The sequence below is a fragment of the Pteropus vampyrus genome, unplaced genomic scaffold (genome assembly GCF_000151845.1).
Source record: "Pteropus vampyrus isolate Shadow unplaced genomic scaffold, Pvam_2.0 Scaffold96, whole genome shotgun sequence".
NCBI lineage: Eukaryota > Metazoa > Chordata > Mammalia > Chiroptera > Pteropodidae > Pteropus > Pteropus vampyrus.
In genome coordinates this window covers 1,978,574-1,999,652 of record NW_011888877.1, presented here as the reverse complement: position 1 = coordinate 1,999,652, position 21,079 = coordinate 1,978,574, and the positions used below count along the sequence as shown (strand labels likewise).

The following is a 21,079-nucleotide window of genomic DNA, read 5'->3' as shown; positions in this document are numbered from 1 at the left end:
GTGTGATCATAGGCAAGCTGTTTAACATCTTCAAAGTCTGGCTTGCTCACATGTAAAACAGAGATAATCACACCACTCTCAAAGTTCACCAGGAGGACTCAATATGATTATGGATACAAGGCATCCACACTGACTCTATCACATAATAAACACTCAATTAGGATTGCTTTCATTTCTAAGATGCTTCATCATATGAAAGCTACCATTGTTCATTTATCAGACCTCTGTCAGTTCTGTATAGTCAGAGAATATGCTGGAGAACTTAAATATCAGAAATTAACAGCATTTACTTAACTGTTTAGGTATTGTTCTTTAAAATAGGCAAATTAAAGGTAGGTTTTAAGTAATAAAAAATAGATTTAATTTATACCATTTAAAGTTAACTAATGATAAATCACTTGAATTCTCCAGAGAAAAATGATTTAAAGAATAAATAATTAAATTAACATAATAGCCTTCTTTAGCCAATACATTTAGATTATCTACTAACTGATAAGCACATTTGTGTTAGTACCTATTAAGTGCAAGGCTGTGCATAATTCTTTAATAAATACATTTAATGTATATTGGTAGATATTTTTAAAATAAACACTATGTAGTCAATCTATGCAGAGGTATGTATCCATCTTGCATGAAAAGATAATAGTTATTCTATATTCCTTAGGTGTTAAGCACTGATCACAATCTTCCACCCTTTGGTTACATGGCCTTTAAAAGAGAACAAAAATGTAAACAAACCCATTTTTGAATAAACCATTTTTAGTCTGATATGTCTCCCAACCTTGATAACTAACGCAAAACTATTCTCCTTGAATAATAATGTCACCAAGCACTTGAAGAACCTTAGTTCTAAATAGTTATCTTACTGGAAACACCCATCATATTAAGGAACTACACTTTGAATTTCATTATGACTGCAGTTCTAAAAGATACACTTTGTAAGATCAGTGTAAATAGTACTTAAGAGAAAAGGTCTGTGCCAGATAGCATTGTTAATAAACACTACCTCTGCTCCTATTTCATGGTTTAATTTGGATATCATATAAACCCTCAGGAATAATTTATGTTCTTCATGTCACAGATATTTGGATAACTGCATCAAAGTCATACCAACCTACAAATAAATATCTCCTTGAAATGCAAAATAGAAGTATCACATTTAAGCAAAAACCTTCACACCATAAAGAAAATGCACTGTCCTCGTATTTCTATGCCTACTAAATGACTAGACAACAAATGAAGGAGATAGTAGAACCTTCTTTTCCATTCTATTAAAGCTCACTGTATATTTTTATATTGGACCTCATGTAGACATTATTAATTTTTGTTCGATTTCTTTTGCTCAAACCAATAGAAAAGTTTAAGTGCAATTCAGTGAATTTCTTTTAAATGGACAGAAGTTTAAAAACCCACTTTTATGGTAATTCTGGGTGACTGAAAATTTAACTAAATTAATAATGTTTATAATGAAGATGAAAATGTCAAATTGAAATAGAACTATATCGAGCAGGTGCAGAGGAAGAAATGTTTCCATTAGAATAAAATTAAGTTTGAATGCAGATTATAGTAAGAGACACATTTAGGTAACTAAGAAAACACGTTACAAAAGCATTTTCAAAGCACTTTTCTCAGTGCTGGGATTTAGGAAAGACAGAAAAAAAAAATATTGTGGATTCTATGAGACTTACAACTTGGGAAGAGAAAGAAAATAAACCCATATAGGTATATGCAGAAAATTCAATGAATGCTAAATATCTGGAAAGTGAGGACGACCATAAAGAATATTACTAAAACAAATTATAACTCTGAAGTCAGAAAGTCTTTCCATCTAAACCACCCCATCTTCCACTTGCAGATATAGCTTTCTTGAGAAATGTTCTAAAGCATAAATGGTACCATTTCCTTCCTGCATCTTGATCACAGTCGAATACACTCTCCACCATCCCCAATAACTTCTAGTCAAGGTTCTCATCTGATTTAATTCTGATATAAACACTCAATTCCCTTAACCTTTAATATAATGACATGCTTTGGGGGGAATCTTCCACTGCCATCAAAGATATGGCACCTTTTTTTTTTTTTTTTTTTTGCGAATTTCTCTATTTCCTTTTAGAGACCCATTTTCTTCCCTTTATTCTTGATAGTGATTCGTAGTGTATTGGGGTGAATGTATGTTACAAACAAGGCAGAAAATTCTTCTTTAGTACTCTAGAAATGTAATAATTCATCATAAAAGGTAAAAATAATGTCATTGCCTATACCTCACTGGGGCTTATGGCCCGAGGAAGACATAAAGTGTTAACTTTCCAGAGATACTATTTCTCTCTAGTTCACACCAATAAAACACCTCAATTATTTCAACTAATTTTCTTATCTCCAGTGTGTTTTCTTTCTCAATCTTGTCTACACATAGATAGCAGAATTAATTTTAATGTACTTCTATGATCTTCTGGCTCATTGGCATAAAAAATAGAAATGATTCCTGTGTGTCCCAGCAGCTACCATCCCCCACGCCCAATATTAAATTCTTTAGCATATTATTTCAGACTCTCTGCAATTCGATCCAACATATCCTTCCAGTCTTAATTACAATGTAAGAATTAACAGTTAAAGTTGCATTATGAGACATGTACTTTGATCAGTTTTCCATATGTTTTCTTACTTGAGGCTGACAATAACCATATTAGATATATACTCATGCTTATTTTTTCAGACAAAGAAAGTAAAATGCAAAGTTTAAGCCAACATCTAAGTCCACACAGCTAATGAATGCCATATCTGGGATTAAACCTAGTGTTACTTGATTTTAGGATTTGTTCACTGTGGCCGGCTAAATAATGGCTTCCAAGGACATCAGGTCTTTATCCTTGGAATCTGAAAAACTTGTTACTTCAAATGACGAAGCCTATGCTGATGTGATTAAATTGACAATCTGAGATAGAGCGAGTATCCTGAATGATATGGAAGGACCCTAAATGCAATCACAAGTGTCTTTACAAGTGTAAGGCAGATGGAGATTTGATACAGACAGAAGAGGAAGAGGCAATGTGAGCATGGAAGCAGAGGGTAGAGTGATGTGACCACAAAACCAAGGAATGCTGGCAAACACTAGAAACAGGAAGAAGTAAGAAATGATTGTCCCCTTGAGCCTCAAAGTGGGGAATAGCCCGTCTAATACCTTGATTTTGGTCCATTGATACTGACCTCAGACTTCTTGCTTCCAGGACTGGGAGAAAATTAATTTCTCTTATTTAAAGTCATCAACAAACTCTGTGGTCATTTGTTACTGTAGACAAAGAAAATTAATGCAGGCACTGAAACTCTGTTCTACACTGCAGCTTTTAGGCAAACTGTTGTACCCAAATCAGAATCAAACTGAGTAGAAGTTAGAGTGATGAGTAAAGGACTGAGTTTAAGGGCATTGCTTCCAAGTCTGAAGTGGCCTAGATAGAGAAATCAAACAACCCAAACCTAAAGAAAAGGGGGTGCCCAGAGCCTAGGGATATGTCTCAAAAACAAGATACCAGATTAGAATTGGAGAAGCATCAAAAAAAGACAGGCTGAGAGTAACACTAAATGCTTATGTGAGCTTCTTTTAGTTTTCTTTTAGTCTTCTTTTAGTTTTCTTTTAGTTTTACTAAAAGAAAAGTAGGTTTTTGAACATGGAGATGTTCTAATTCTGCAAGATGGAAATAATTGGTTGTGCCTGAAGGGAGAGATGACCATTGAACAGCAAGCTAGTCAGGCAGTTGGATGAATGCAGTCATGCGGATTTGCATTGGAAGAATCAGTATTGTTAAAATGTCCACACTACCCGAAGCAATCTACAGATTCAATACAACTCCTATCAAAAAATCCAATGGCTTTATTAACAGAAATAGGAAAAATAATCCTAAAATCCTATAATAAAAAAACAAAAGATTCCAAATAGCCAAAGCAATCTGGAGAAAGAACAAGGCTATAGGCATATAATTTCAAACCAAATTACAAAACTATAGCTATCAAAACAGTATAGCAATGGCATAAAAACAGACACATATATCAATGAATAGAATTGAGATGCCCAAAATAAACATATATATAGTCAACTAATATTTGACAAGAGAGCCAAGTATACTCAATGGGGAAAGAAAAGTCTCTTCAATACCTGTAAAAGAATGAAGTCAGATTCCTATTTTATACCACTCACAAAAATTAACTCGAAATCAATTAAAGATATGAATGTAAGGACTGATTCTATAAAACTCCTAGAAGAAAACATAGGGAAATATTCTTTAACAATGGTCTTGGTAATGAGTATTTGGATGTGATACCAAAAGCACAAACAACAAAAGCAAAAATAAACAACTGGGTCTACATCAAACTGAAAAAGCTTCTTCACAGCAAAACAAAATATCAACAAAATTAAATGGCAACCTACAGAAATGGAGAAAATATTTGCAGACATATATCTACTTAATATCCAAACTATATAAGAAACTCCTATAACTCAATATCAAAAACAAAAACAAAAAACAAAAAAAACTCAAATAATCCAATGCAAAAATGGGCAAAGGACCTGAATACACATTTTTCCAAGGAAGATATTCAAATGGCAAACAGATACATGGAATTGGGCTTAACATCACTAATCATCAGGGAAATGCAAACCCAGAACAAAATGAGACATCATCTCATTCCTTGTAAGAATGACTATCATCAAGAATACAGAAGGTAAATGATAAGTATTAGGAATGAAGTGGAGAAAAGTGGACCTTTGTGAACTGTTGGTAGGACTGTAACATGGTTTAGTCATTATGAAAATAGTAGGAAGGCTCCTCAAAAAATTAAAAATAAAACTACCATATGGTCTAGCAATCTCACTTCTGGGTTTATCGGAAGGAAATGAAATCAGTATCTAAAACAACCTACATCTCCACCAATGAATAGACAAAGAAAATGTGATATATATACATATATATAATAACATTATATAATATCACAGATATATTCATATGTAATATCATGGATGAAACTTAAAGGCATTATTCTAATTGAAATAAGTCAGACAGAAAAAGACGAATGCTGTATGATTTCACTTATATGTAAAATCTATAAAAGCCAAACTCATAAAAACAAATAGGATAATGGTTGCCAGGGGTAGAGGGTTTGGGGAGTGGAGGAAATAGTTATAAGATGAATAATTTCTGGTGATATAATATACAGCATGGTGACTATAGTTAACAGTAATGTACTGTATATCTGCAATTTGCTAAGAGAATAGATCTTAAATGTTCTCGCCAGACACACATGCACACACTCACACACACACATAAGGTAACTATGTGAGATGATGAATGTGTTAACTAACTTGTAGTAATCATTTCGTAGTATATACATATACCAAATCATCACATTGTACACCTTAAACTTACACAAAGTTCTATTTCATTTATATCTCAATCAACCCAGGGAAAAATATCACTCTGGAAAAAATAATAACAAAAAAACTATAAAGGATACAGTTAGCAGCCATAACTATATACAATCTAGGCATTTTGAGATGTGAAAATAGGACAAACAGTAACAAAAAAACTAATAAAAAATAGGAAACATCGTTGCAACATGCAAAACAGATTAAAAAATATTTCCTTGATGATTTAATAGATCTTATAAATCAATAAGAAAAAAAAAGCCCTACAAACTAAAAACTAAGCAAAGAGCACAAACAAGAAACGCACACAGAAATCCATTTGGACAAAGCACACACAAAAGTTACTCTCCTTACTATTAAAAAAGATGAAAAATATACAATTAGCTGCTACTTGAATGTATCGAATTGGAAAATATGAAAAAAATAATTAAATACTATTTGGCAAGCATACAAAAAACAGACACGTTTTGGGGGAAATAACTTAAAATTATCAATCAATTGTTTTAAAATATAAATAATAATTAGTATAAACATTCTACTCTGTATATTATTTTTAAGTTTCAGGCTATAATCTGCAATGTGTACAAAGCTGTATATTGTACAGTGTAGACAAATTAAATTTGTGTATAAACAAACCAACTCATAAACCAAATGCTGAGGAATTGAATTAGTGAATTTTGGTGCACTCATTTAATGGAATACTATCAAGCCCATTAAAATGTATTGGTAAGTAGCTGCTTATAGATTGTATATAAAACTAAAAGTAGATTATACTACAATGTGTTTGATATGAACCCCTTTTTGTTAAAAATATATATGCATAAATGCACAATGCTTCTATCATAAAGGTAGGATTAAAGTTAATATCATTTATCTTTCTTATCTATATACAAAACTTTTTCCACAATAAAAATGAATTTCTTCTCTGTGGTAAAATAAAAAGATTTTTGTAGAAATAAGAAAATTAAAAATTCTTAAGGGAATCGGTATATTTCCCATAGTATTATTATTTTAGTTCATCTGTATTATCCAGAAAAAAAAAAAAAGACAAAATCCCTTCAGGTATTATGAAAGACAGATACACAATTAAGATAGACCTGTAGACCTGATAAAATGTTATCTCACCCTCCAGAGTGGACCTCTCTTTCATCAAGTGACACTTTTTACTGGGCATTACACATCTATTTATGTATCTGCTGGTTCCACATCTGATTAAGTTTTCTATTCTCAAGAGTAGGTGCTGAGGAAATACATGTCTAACGTAATTGTGCGCCTAGTCAAGGCAGCCACTGAATCTTCTGGGCCAGCAAGATCTTTGGTTTGCATAACTGATGTCTCTGCATAAATCACTAAGTCAGAAGAGCATACTGATGATGTAAAAATGATTCATTTGTGATATAGTATGTTCCTATTTTAAGTCCTTGTCTTAATATAGGAATTAAATCTAATTTATCTTTACTTAAAGAAAGATATTTCTTCATTCAGATTTTGTATGACAATTCTGTTCAGGAGTTGGAATACAAATATATTTACTTCATTTTATTGTGGTTTACAGGAAAAGCTTATTTAAAAATTACATAATGAAAATAATTTTTTATTTTTGAATACTATTATAACCATGATATAAAAGTTATTATTTTATTACTAAATGGTCATCTTTGGTAACACAACAAAATCATACACCATACTCTGAATATATTCTTAAAATTTTACCCTATATAGCAAAAATACTACCTAAGCGATATATACATAAATAAATTTTTAGGTATGGTTTACAGGTATTATTTTCAGCATGAGTTTCTCTTAAATTGCATGTTTTCAAGTCACAGTAATTAATTTTTAAAATTACTTATCAAGTTAAAATACACTGGACTAAAATTTAAAGTGATTTAATTAACTTAATTAAAACAAATTATTAATATATATGTAAATAGAGTGCTTAAACTCAAGGACAGTCTAAAATAAAAGCAATTTTTCTTTGTGTTTTAGAGGTACAATTATGCTTTATATTCAGTACTGTGGCAACACTGCCAGATATGCTACTTGCCACAGATATTAAAACAGTTAAGAGAAAATTAGTACAGTTAATTTAGATTTTGATTGTTTATACTTTTATTTTTATTTCACCACGATTGTTTCTAAAGACTGGTATTTAACCATTATTCAAGACTTATAAAAATGGAGCTTTTATAAATTATGTTGGGAAAGTGATAAGGCATCTAAATTGGCCTATAAAATATTAACTTATCTTCTTACCAGAGAAGGCTCTCGGAAAGCAATAATTCTGGTATTTAATGTCTATGACACTAAAGCTTTGAAAATTGTTACTGTTGCAGAGCAGAAAACATTAAAATATTTTCAGTTTTACTGAAGCTTTCATAACATTTATATCCAGCACTTAGATACATTATGATATTCATAGTTATGTCACAGAGACAATTTGCATTATTTATGTGGCTTTTAGTTTATAATGTCAAGCTTGTACAAATGCAGAGTATAGATAGGAAGTTAGGTACATTTGGGACAGTGGGAACTATAACTCATTTCCACCTGAATGACAATGATCAGTGTTATACATAAAACGAAAAATCTAAGCAAAAGCACTTCTCCTTTACAAATAAGCAAAATAAATGAGAAATTGTGTTCCATCTAATCAGCATTTTGAATGAGATGGTTTGTGTTCAAATAGCTTCTCAACAATCTGTCATCAAACCTTAAATACCAAAATGTGTTAAAATATCTGTCTTTTCCAGATAATCAGGAAGTTGGTACATTTTGTTTTGATACAACAGAAACACAGGAGCTATTTTTATTAGAATTAGAGAACACGTAGGCAAAAAGGTTTGAGAAAACATGTTGGGTATTGTACAGTGAACGAGGCGATGCAGAGGGAACCTTAAATTATGTGTTTTAGATCGACTCAGAGTAAAGAGTTTTCTCCCCAAATATTTCTCAATTATAATAGTTACTTATAACACAAATTTTATTTTATTTTATTTTATTTTAAATGCAATTACCTTAGAACAATTTTTGTTTGTCTTGGAACATTTCGTACTAATTTTTTAATTATTTGCTGGTCACTAGATTTAAAGAAAAATGAATCTATGCTGATCAATATCGGATTTAGGGGGTAAGAAAGCCACCCTCTGTCTTTCAGTCACATTGTTCTCACTTTCTGCCATGAAAAACCGTAAACATGAGGTTCTAGAACCATTTAGGAATTATACTAAAAAATACAGATTTCCAGCTCTATTCCCCAAGATTCTGATCCAAGTGTTTCAGAATCTGCATTTAAACATACAGCATACATAGACATTTTCAATGGCTCTCGATCCACATCTTGAGAAAACTCTCCTAAGGCTTCTAACCACTAACCTAGCATACACATATGTGCGTCACTACATGTCATTCTATATGAACAATAAAGCGTGGAGAATTTAACTTAGCCCAAGGGGAGGATTTCTTACTCCTAATAAACTTTATTATTAAGCCTTACTTAACCAATAGATGGGTATTTAGTCAAATAAAACAGATTTGAGGACCAAGAACTCAAAACTGCTCTCCTTGGCTTCTAGCAGTCAAAATGAATAAACTGGGTCAAACAAAGACTTCTTTGAGGAAAAAAAAAAAATGATTATAAAATTTATTGTACTTAGCTTTGAACCAGTTTGCATTCTATGGAAAAACTGTCTGGGCTAAAAGACTTGGCCAGTTCAACTGACTGAGGAAGTCAGAGTTGAGTTTTTTGAGATCATATGAAATCATGAACTGTGAGGAACTATTGAACAATATTTCCAAATCTACAATATTTTAAACATATTTAAATTTAAATTACCCACGAAGCTCAGATGCTAGGCGATTCAAATATCTTGATTCAATGATAAGCAAGTAACAATTTTTAAAAATTCTCAACTGAATGTGACCATTGGTTTTGCCAAGCACTGTAGTAGTTCTTGGAGCATGAATGAAAATAAACTAATTTTTCTTCTATTCTTTTTTTTTTTCACTAGATTGTGGTTCTTTTTCCAAAATACTAACACTTTTCCTCTAAATGTTCCCTTTCATTGTTTAAATTAAAGGAAATAGAAATTTCGTCCAACTCCAATCCCAAAAGAACATGAAAATTACGAATGATAATATTTACACCGAATGCATTTTACTTTATGATTTCACTGGATTATAGCTGAAAATATTTTTTTTATATGCTTTGATTTCAACTCTAGGGGGAAAAAAATTATGCCAGGTGTCCATCATTTGTCCCACTGAGCAAGGTGAAGGGAGAACCCATTCACCAAGACCTGTGCCAAGGCCATGGCCGCATAAGCTCCGCCCAAGAAGAAGTGGCTTTTTCTAAGTCATATAAAAGTGCTGGATAAACTAGTTGTACGGAATGTTGTTACTCTTCCACAAATAAGCAAACTGAAAAGTAAAGATATATAACCTTTACTTTAGACCACCGAATTCACTTCAGATCCTCAGATACAAAGACTAGTCCATTAAAGTATGATCAATGAGCCGTAGAATGTTGCTTGGAATATCAATTTATTTTGCTTTTTACCATTTCATTTCATTTTCATGATGAAAAACACATGTTAAGACCTTATTTAAGATTCGACTACACAATGGGAACTTCCCTACATATTCCTACACCACCATAACTTTTCTAGATTTCTGATTGCTTCATTAAGTATATGATATGAGAGAATATTTTAAAATATATTAATGTGCTTTTTTTCTTTTGCACTTGCTTATGAATGATCATCAAACTGAGTCAGTCTGAAGCAGTCTCTGCCTTAGGGAGAACTGGGGTCATGCAATGTGAAAAGAGAGAAAGAATTGGCACGGAGCTTTTTGATTTTCAAAACTGGTCTTGAAAACTATTCAGATGTAATGGTCTTAAAAACCTGGTTTTAAATCTCTAGAGCCAGACGAGCGAGAGAGAAAAGCATTTTCTAAATTAGATAAGCTTCCCTTGAAATATATATATACGAAAAACAAAATTTGGAATACTGAACTTGGAGCTTCACTACAAGCCATAGAGTAAGGTATATGATGCCTAAGAAGAATTTCTTACCACAAAATAAAAAATGTCAAAACTTCCTTGGCTGTGAAGAAGCCGAGAGAGAAGGGCAAAGGAAGGCTAGAGGACATATAAGCTTAGGGACTGCTCCCTTTTCCATGATTCATTGTCATATGGAGCACATCTGCTAAACATTTTCTGACTATTAAGTATTCCTGTTTAAAATATATTTAATTTCATGATGTGTAGCCTATTATTATAAAGCATAAATATACAGATCCTAATCATCAACTAATTCATCCAATAAATAATTATTGAGACCTATTATATACCAGTTACTTAGGTATAATGAAATACTGTGGGAAATGACAATTCCCATGATTAGTCCGGTAATTTGCAGTCTCTTGGAGCTGGGGGGTGGGTGGGGTGGGGGTGGGGGTTGTGAAGAGTGAGAGACAAACATTATAAGCCAATTAATTATATTACTGTGCTTATAATATGTTATCATATTTCTATCTATAACTTTACTACTTAGAAGCAAGATTCTAGGCTGCCTTTTTTAAAAAATGGAAATAGATTATTAATGCGGGGGGCGGAGGGGGGAGGGTATTTGAATGAACCAGAGAAACTTTCTGAAATCACCTTTGCTTTTTGTGTGAGTCAGAAGCAGCCCAAGAAAAATTTGTATATTGAAACTTCAAAAATTAATTGCCAACTGTCATATGGGATCAAAACCAAGTACTAATATTTGCTACTCTATACACTTTGAACAACCAGGCTGCTAATGTTGAAATCGAATGACAATAAAACCAGAACCATTTTAACAGAACCAAAACAACAAAAGAGAGCTCAGAGAACCAGGGTGAAAAAGGCAGCCCAGGAACAGAAAGTCATTGTACACTAAAGGTACCATGGTTCCCTTTCAGTACAAGGCAACCATGGACTAGGCAGATACACCATCAGTTTTCTTTGAAGAAGTAGCCATAGAAGCCAGGGATCATGGAGCTTTAACAGGGGAGAAGTGTGGAGGCATCGAGGTTTTGAAAAGGTTCTCTGTAATATAAATGGGGATTCCTTTGTTGTCTTTAGTAACGTTTCCTTGAAACCATTAAAAGGAAAGAAGGAAGACTAGGATCTTGTAGAACAGTGAGCACTCAATATATCTGTGGACTGAAAAATCAGGGGAAAGGTATGAGTTATTGAACCCTGAAAGAAAAGACCAAAATAAACAATGATGAAGAGCAAAGACTGGAAGAGGGAAAATGGCAAGGAGATGAAGGAGGAGCTAGAAAAAGAGGAGAATGAGAGAAAGATTTGGAGGAGAGAAGGGATTTGGTGGGGAGAAATGAATAGATAATTTTTTTATTACTTATGATGGTGACATTGATAAATGAAATCCAATAAGTTTCAAGTGTCTGAATAGATCATTTTAAAACAACATATTAACAGTGCTTTTTAGTGAGTGGTGATATTACAAATTATTTTTATTAATTGTGCTTTTCTCTATTTTTCTAAGACTTTCACAAGAGCATTCACTCCTTTTTTTTATTTAATTTTAAAAAATTTTATATGAAAGAATACACTCAGCCCTCTCATTCTGTAAATTAAACTTTCATCAGTAGCCCTGGCCTAGTGGGAGGTGGTGGAGCAGACTCTTGGAAACTGCTTAATACACAGCTCCTGAGGGACGTGTTCAAAATATGTGGTCACTTACTTTGTATGATCTACCGATGGCCTGTGGTTTTCTTCCCCATGATGAATACTGGTTTCATGGCTGAGTCTCCATTGGAAGGTGTTTGAATCTTGAATTAAATTTTCTGGGATTGCCTGGTACCATTCACGCAAGCTTCCTTTTTCAAAGCTGCGGACGTCCATAGCTTGAATAGGATAGAAGACAAGACCAGCTAATCAAAATAAATGTGTTAATAAATGGCAATTTCTACCCACATCAGCATTTTCTTACTCTTGTCTCATTACTGTCTAATTTTTGAGCATAATTAAAATAATTATGCAAATGGTTTGTATCACCACTGTAAGAGTTTTAAAGACATGTTGATATATTATATTAACATACTTATAGTAACTGAAATATGGAGATAGAGAATCTGATTTCATAAGGAGGTGAGATTTTAATTAGCTCCTACAAGGGCAATAATTAGCTCCTACAGGGGCATTGTCAGTCTCTTCTGACTTAACGCCTACATTGCTTGCATGACCTCCAAGTTGTGGTAAGTCTGTTATTTTTCTACAGCAATAGTACAAAGTTAAACTTCAGCTCAGTCTCTGAAGGGGTTTTCCAAATTCCGAATTACTTAAGTTCAAAGCAATAAGATTTCCAATAACTTTTATATTGGATCTCTTTCTTTGAAAGTTTTCAATATTCTTATAATGACCGTATTCTAATATTACACAAAATTTCAAGTCCCATATTTTTTTCAATACATAGGTTGTATGTGAAAATGCTCTCCCTTTCTGTCTCTAAATGTGTTCATGTCTGTCTGTCTTAAATCCTCCACTGCTTGAATAAAAGAAAAGATTCAATTCAGTGAGTTCTTGTGTATACTATAAAAAGTTTGGTGTGTACTCCAGCTTTTAAACAGCATCACTATAGCATACCACTATATCATTTAGAAATTTGGGCTCAAGATTTACTGTAAAACTTGAAATGGAAACATTCCATCAAAAAAAAAGTGACGTGTAATCATAATGTTCAAGTGTGTTACTTAATCTCTAACATTAATATTGACCATATAATTGGATTTATCTTGTGCAAAGATTTAGGATTCAATAAAATCTTGTTCATATCATTGAAAAAGATAAGAATTGTAGCTCTTTAAAAAACCATTAGAGGGCATAAAGTTTGAGACAAGCAAGAGGAATAGGCTCTAGATACCTACTGTACAATATTGTTATCTATAGTCAATAAAAATGTATTGTACACTTAAAAATTTGTTTAGAGGGTAGATTTCATCTTCCAAATAAAATGACATAACCATTTTATTTCTGAGCAAATTGTGTGATCTTGCCAGTTTCATCTCTTTGGAAAATGAAATATTATGATAAATCTGTCTATGCTCTGCAGTCTCACATGTTCTATTTCCTTATTGGGGTTAAGAATATAACCTGAAATCTACCCCTTTAACACATTTTTAAGTGTACAATACATTTTTGTTGTTGAAAATCACATGATATCACTTATAGGTGGGATATAAACCTAAAAGCAACAAACGAACAGGACAAACAAACAGAGACTCATGGATATGAACAATAGACTAGTGGTTACCAGAGGGTAGTGGGTAGGGGGGACGGGGGTGGTAGATGGCGTACAAGGGGTCAAATATGTGGGACATAAAAAAATCTAAGTATGGGAGGTGAACATAAAATGTAAATATATATACGCCTTACTGTTAAAATGTACAGCTGAAATTTACTGGATTTCATTAACCAATGTCACCATAAAATAATTAATTTTTAAAAAAGAAATAAAATGGTAATAATTCATGTTTATTCAAAATAAATAAATATCTCCATGATTTAAAAATAATAATTTAATAGTAGATGTTCATTCAGGACATTTAAAGAACTTATCAAAACTTCCTATCCAATCATAAATGACATTTCTAAAACTTAAAGGTTGAACAAGAAGAAAGTCAGTATTCACTAAAGACACTCATTAGTTGTAATTAATTAGATTTTGTGTAAATTTTACAAACACCACAACTTATGTATGATCATAAGAGGATTTTAGTGTCTTCCCATAAGAAAGTCTGACTACCATATAAAATCTTCCATTATCTTATCTTCCATCCATGAAGAACAGTATACGTCCCTAGCCACTTGAGTTAATTACTGTCTCTTCTCAGTCACAGAGTGAGTCAGCTTCAATTTTATGAGTTCTTTAGTTTAGATTAATTAGTTAATTTATTTTTTTCATTAAGCAGCATTTTTTTCTGGGTTAAAAGAACATAAACTTCTTTTCAATTTTGAAGTTCTAAAATTTCTTGATAAGGCTGACATAAGACAAATCAGAGTTTCACTAGACACTGTATTATCTGTATGTTCTGAACCTTTAATATTATCAGAACCCTTGAGAAATATGATAATACAGTAAATACACATACTCCTCAATAAAGAGTAGGGAAGGGAAAATATCACAAAGTGTTCACTCTTGATTTTGTGCTTCGCCCATTCAGACATAGTTAATTTTTCTCCTCTTATACTGTATCTTTGGCTGAGAAGTTCACTTTTAAATTAAATAATTTGCCTTTGATCCATTCTGGAAAAGCTGTGGATTGGCAGATGTCAGCAAATGAAAATCATCTTTCAATAGGACATAGGTTGGAGGGCCGACCTGTACAAGAATCGGTTTCTTATGAGCAGTGCATATTTGACATATCAGTAGCTATATATGTGCATTTTGGCAATGGTAAAATTTGAACAAATTCATCTAATGTGAGGCATTACAATGCTTCCTCCCTACACATTCCTACTTTATGAGTGTGAGTAGAATAGAGACAAACAGGAGAGTGGATAGAAAAGAGCTAGTAATTGATAGTCCTGGAGTCAAGTAGTCCATGAAAATATCTGTTTCAAATCTAAAACATTAATTTAAAGGCACACTTTTCTTGGCCATGATAGAAGAATGTATACTTATTTCTCTATTACAATTTTCTATACTAAAAACTTTTGTATTAAAAAACTATTCTAAGCCACGTTGAAAATTTCTAATGAGGACATTAGGCTATGCTACTTAGAGATTATGCTAGCATCTATTTATGGCTATATTTAAAATAATTTAGTAATTCACTTACCACAGGATGATTCATCTGACTTGTCAGGACAGTCACATCTAAAATCACATTTCTAGATTTTTCAACATGGGGACCACGGGATCTGCAGACAAATTCATCGTCTGTACGGTTGTGTGGAGGTAATGTTATGGGAACTGAAGTGTCTGGCGGAGCTGGAAGGTCCACTGGCAAATTACCTTGATAAGAAATAATATACAGAAACCATTTAGCAGATTTTCTATTCCTTTAAATATTTCAATAAGCTTTTCTAAGTACGCTTCATAGTCAACAGAATAAAGAATATTTGATGCTAATTGCTAATCTGCTGAACTTCCTTATATGAACATACAAATTGGAGTTCTTGGACAGCAATGGCAAATAACGCTGGATATCACTGAATATAAAAACAGGTGGCGTACAGATGGAAATTATTGAAAAACTATTCAGAGCTCACCGAATAAACAGGAGGTCTAAGGACAGGGCAGGGACCAAGGGAGTTCCAGATGTTGGCAGAAGAAAGCAGAGTCCAGGTCTTATTAAACCTTCTAGTTCACCAGGTAAATAAACTTTGCTCTTCCACTGCCACAATGAGTCTAATGTCCCCTCACCTTTATCTCACATAGCCTCACACAGGCAAGATTCAAGGTTAAAAAAGAGACCAAAACCACAAGTATTCATCTAGAAATATTTTAAAAACTAAAGTAATAATTTCTGAAATTACAGAATTTAGAAGAAATTGATAGAAGTTAACTAATGTATACAGTACGTTATTTAATAAACATTTATTAACAACATTCTTATGTCATGCACGTGGTAGGTGCAATGGATTTAAAACCAAATATGATGTCACTGCAATAAAATAGTGTACAGACTAGTGGATAAGGCAGTCAGGTAAATCTTTCGTTACAGTTCTATTTTGTAAGTTTATGATAGAGATTATCACTCATTTTGCTCATTTGCATATATGGCAAACAATTTTTTATAATGCTTATTAGGTCATTATGTGATTAAATGAATTAACATTATGAAATACTTAGAATAGTGACTATATACAGTGAGCGCCTCATAGGTCAGTTTTAAATAAATAAATAGTTTAGATTTGAATGTGAGATGAATGGACTCCTCTGTATACAATCTTCTGCAACTTTATCTTTTCCTCAACATTGTACATGGATCCGTCCATGATCATGTGTGTTCTTACAGTGCATCAACTTTGACTGTTGTAAAATATTTACTACATGAATATAGTACATGGTTTTTTTTAGCCATTAATGTTTTGAGAGTTGGCTCGATTTGAGGTTTTCTTTATCTGACTCATACATTTCTCCTGACATACCTAGGATTGGAATTGCTTGGTCACGGAGCATGTACGACTTCACTTTGCGAGATAATTCCAAACTGTTTTCCAAAGTAATTGTGTCAATTTCTATACTTCTCAGCAGTGTATAAATACTGGTTTCATTACATACTCATCATCCATGTGTATATCTAGATCCACCCATGTGTTTGCCATTTTCTTTGCTGTCTATTCCCCTTTCCACCTCAGTCTTTGTTGAGTTCACGCTGTCTTATTCCGATGTTCACATTTATATAGTTTATTTGGTAAGAGTCTAGTGCAGTAAAATCGTCTTTTGTTTGGTTTTGGATGTTGTATTCTGAAAGCCTTTTTTCCCCACTCTCATTCCTGAGTTTTGCTTTGGTCTAGACTAACAGTTACAATTTCTCAGAATTTTGAACATAATATTCAATTGACAGTTATAATTTCTCAGAATTTTGAACATAATATTCAATTGTCTTCTGACTTCCTTTCTTGCTCTTGTGAAGTCGGCTATCTAATTGTGGTTCTCTTATAATTGCATTTTAATTTCTGGCTGTTTTTAACATAATCTTCTCTTTTTTGTTGTTTTTCTAATTCATTTCCGTGAGTCTCTACTTGGATTTATTCTTACTATAATATTTTGCATGAGGTTCACTAGGCTTCTTAAATCCATGTGTTACATGGATATATTAATTCTTATATCTTTGAAAATTGCTTCTCCTCAATTTTCTTTTTCTCTCTCTGGAACCCATTAGCTTTTATGATCTATCCTTCAAATAAATCTATCTTTCCCATTTTCCTTCTCTGTGTCTATATTCTGCACTCTGATATTTCCTTCTAGCTTTTCCCAGTTGAGTATAATATTGATGTTGGCTTTCAACTATTTAATTTATCCACTGAGATTTTTATTTCATTGATTTTTATTTCTCCTATTGAGGAGGCCAATTTGATTATTTTTCAAAAGCTTTTTTTTTAAAATAATGTCATACCATTATCTTAGGGCTTGGGCTCCTTTAATATTTTTAATTATTTGTCTATTAGTTTTCTATTTTTTCATAACAAACCTTAGAAATTTAAACTGATACACTTATTATCTCACGCAATTTCTATGAATCTGAAATGTAGAGGAGGTTTGGCCTGGGGGGTCTCACTGGGAGTCTTACAAGGTTGTCGTTAAGATGTCAGCCAAGGCTGCAGCCCTCTAAATGCTTACTGGGGCTAGAGGATCTGCTTCCAAGGGAGCTTGCTCACATGCCTAGGAAGTTAGTGATATGTCTAAAGCTGGTAATAATTTAATGAGACCTAAAGATGTTCAAAAAACAGCTTTATTGCTTAATCGCCATTGTGGGAATGGCTGCAGGGAGGGCAGTCTAGTATAAAACAAGTGGGAAAATCTGTTTTATCAGAAAGATTGTATTAGTGTAGGATAAAGTATATCATATTTGTTACAAGAAAGTCACAGAGCGAGGAGTTAGACCATTGAGATCTGGAGCCTGAGTCATCTACTTAAAATGACAGGTGTGTAGGCGGGTTGGGTTCCCTGTGGCTGAGGGATGTGGAAGATCAGATCAAACCAGCCTAATCTATGCTTCTTAGTGAGTGCAGACTTCAGTCATTTGCATTTCACCTTTGCAATTTTGTTTCATCTGCAAAGATTTCAGTGTTTTTTTGTTTAGAGACTTAACTATCATTGCTACCAACTTTAGCCTGTCTATGCAATTACAGGCAAAATCATCATCATCATCATCATCATCATCATCATCATCATCATCTTACAGTTTCTTTTTTAGAGTAGTGGTCCTTTTACCTATCATTCTGGATTATTTCTGAGATGGAAAATGAGTTGTCTCTACTTTTCCTAAGTACAGACTCATCAACCTCCTTTTTCTAAAATATCCACTCATGTCCATAATTTCTTCTTAAGGAGGACCATTTCCTAGTTTGAATTAAAATCAGGCCTAAAAATGCAGTTAAGACTACTAGTTTGAATAAGTCAGACCCGATGATCTAAAAACCACAACACTACGTATGTAGCACGACATAGAGATGTCAAATATAATTTATCATGCATTTATTTAAATGTTAAGTTGAGCTTATAAAAGAGAAAACCCCGAGTGAGGGAAACAGAGCATTAAAAAATGGAACAGAAAGCATGATGTGGCTGCCAGAGTTAGGGAGTAACAGAATATGGGGTGAATGAGAGGGAGGACAAGGGAAAGGAGGGCCAGAGGGATGTAATGTCCCAGGGCTGGGGTACCACTGCGATCCAAAAGAAACAACTCAAAGTTTATCTAGAAGGGCTCTTCTACAAACTAGTTGATAAAGAATTCTCACAGAAAATCAAGCCTAGTAAATTATAGTAGCCAGCCTCCAAAATATCCCCCAGTGATCCCTATTCTTGGTATTCAGGCCCTGTTTACCAGTCCCCTGTCACACTGAGCAGGACTGACCTGTGTGATCAATGATCCATATTGCAATGCCTGTGTGTGATTTCCAAAGCTAGGCTTCTACTATCTTCTCTTGGATCATTTATTCTGAGGGAAAGCAGATACCACATCAAAGAGATACTCTAGAAGCTCTGTGGAGAAAGTCCAGGAACTGAGACCTGTTGCTAAGAGCGGCACTAACTTCCTAGGCATGTGAGCATAACTGTGAATTACTTGAATAATATGCATAGTCATTCTTTATCTATCTCCAGGTAACAATACATTTTTTTTTTTTTAACCACGACTTCTGATGTTAAGAAGTTTATTTAATTAAAATATCTAAAATCGCTACTCAAGGTTTAAATATAATTGACTTTCAGAAAATTCAAAAATTTGAAATATCTATAGCTCCAGGGGAAAACATACATTTTTCCTATTGCACTTACTACAATGGCTCAGAGTTACACCCACAAGCTTGAAACAACTGCACTTAGCACGATCTTACTGAAGCGTCTGTGTCAGGTCTACTTTCTGGGAGAGTGTGTATTACTAAAACAAGGCTGTTCTCTAGCTATAATTTATAACTATTGTGATCCAGCTATTGCCATTTTTATGTGGTGCCTTTTTTTCTGCCTCCAATATCAAATCAGCTCTTTCTGAAATATTTTTGCTTTAATACGAAGATTCAATAAAAATTTCCAGGTAGTGCAAGGTATTTTCTATTTTTATAGCTATTGTACTAATCTAAAAGTAACTGTGAATAAGATAAAGTAGCGATTGAACAATTTTTAAGCAAAAATCCAGGTATTTTATTAGCTTCTTCCATTTTTGGCATTTAGTAATTCTCTCAATTAAAAGCTGACAAAACTTAAAATTTTAATTTGAAGTTTCAAATTAGGTTGTTAGTTTGTCTTTATTTTCTAGAAACACAATAACAGTACTAAGTTGAATGCCTCTTTGGCTTTGGACGATTTCTTCTACTCGGTGTACACTAAATCACTTTATAATGCTACACCCAAGACACTAAAACTAGAATACTTAAGATTGTAATCACCGAGTTGCCAATTTCTTGATTTTTACCTTGAAGTCTTTTATTAAAATGTAAATATTCCAAGCATTTTGTATTTTCTTCAAAGTCTATCTTTAGTAAGTTATGGAAGAAAAGAAAATCTCAAAACAAATTGCCTTCATTTTATTTATTATTCTGAGGCAAATATAATGGACACACCAGAACGTTTAGTATTATAAAATGAAAAGCTCTAGGCAATATCTTAAAAGTGAAGACAAAAGTACTCACTCTTTTTCCCTTGGCATTTTATTCCACTGAAACAAACTACTCTTTGCATAAAGAAATGAAACTTGAACAAGTATTTTTAAATAAAACCGGTGAGATGCTGAGGCAAATGAGGAGGGATGCCAAAAATCCAATCAACTTTGTCAGCTCAACAACAACAACAACATAAAAAAATGTTTGGCAAGTAAGGGAGGACATCGTAAAAATTGTTAAGCGTCCTGTAAGTAGTTACCATACTTTCTCCATTTTAAGGCATCATCAGTTACAAAGCATGCCACTGACTTAGTGACTACTTTCCTGAGAAAAATAAAACACTAAATACCTTGGATGATGAAATTCATTCTAATAATTAACACTTCCGGTAACTAATCATTCTAATATACATACTGAATTCTGACATTTTAAGTTAGATGGATGAAAAGTGCCTAGGTGATTTCTTTTTCCAGCTTACAAAAGGTACGTTGTAATGTAGTCACAGGTGTTTTTCCAAATAACCCAGCTCCCTCACCAAGAACCTTTGATGTAAGAACACTGTTGTGTATTCTGCTGAAGGGAACATACTTCTTGCCTTTCTCATGTAGGATGGAAAGAGTAATGTGAAACGTACTCCCTTTGGGATACTTACTATTAAATTTGAATGTCTGGCAACAATTCTTACTTAATAATCTACTCTGAAAGTCTAATTCAAGGTGAGGGGAAAACTATTTAACTTTATTTACCATCATTACTTACTCTGAGAATGGCCAACATCATTAAACATGACACAAAGAATCCTAGGACTTTCTATTACATGGTTAAGTTTGCCATTTGTGACAACA

At 33.0% G+C, this 21,079-nt stretch overlaps 1 protein-coding gene across 1 annotated transcript in view; it reads right to left on the bottom strand.

The window, feature by feature from the left end:
- Nucleotides 1-21,079, bottom strand: part of MALRD1 (MAM and LDL receptor class A domain containing 1) — a 520,465-nt gene that overhangs the window by 357,644 nt on the left and 141,742 nt on the right. Inside the window, 3 exon segments of the mRNA XM_023533144.1 lie at nucleotides 12,148-12,310; nucleotides 15,245-15,298; nucleotides 15,301-15,420. Coding sequence (XP_023388912.1) covers nucleotides 12,148-12,310; nucleotides 15,245-15,298; nucleotides 15,301-15,420 — 337 coding nt within the window.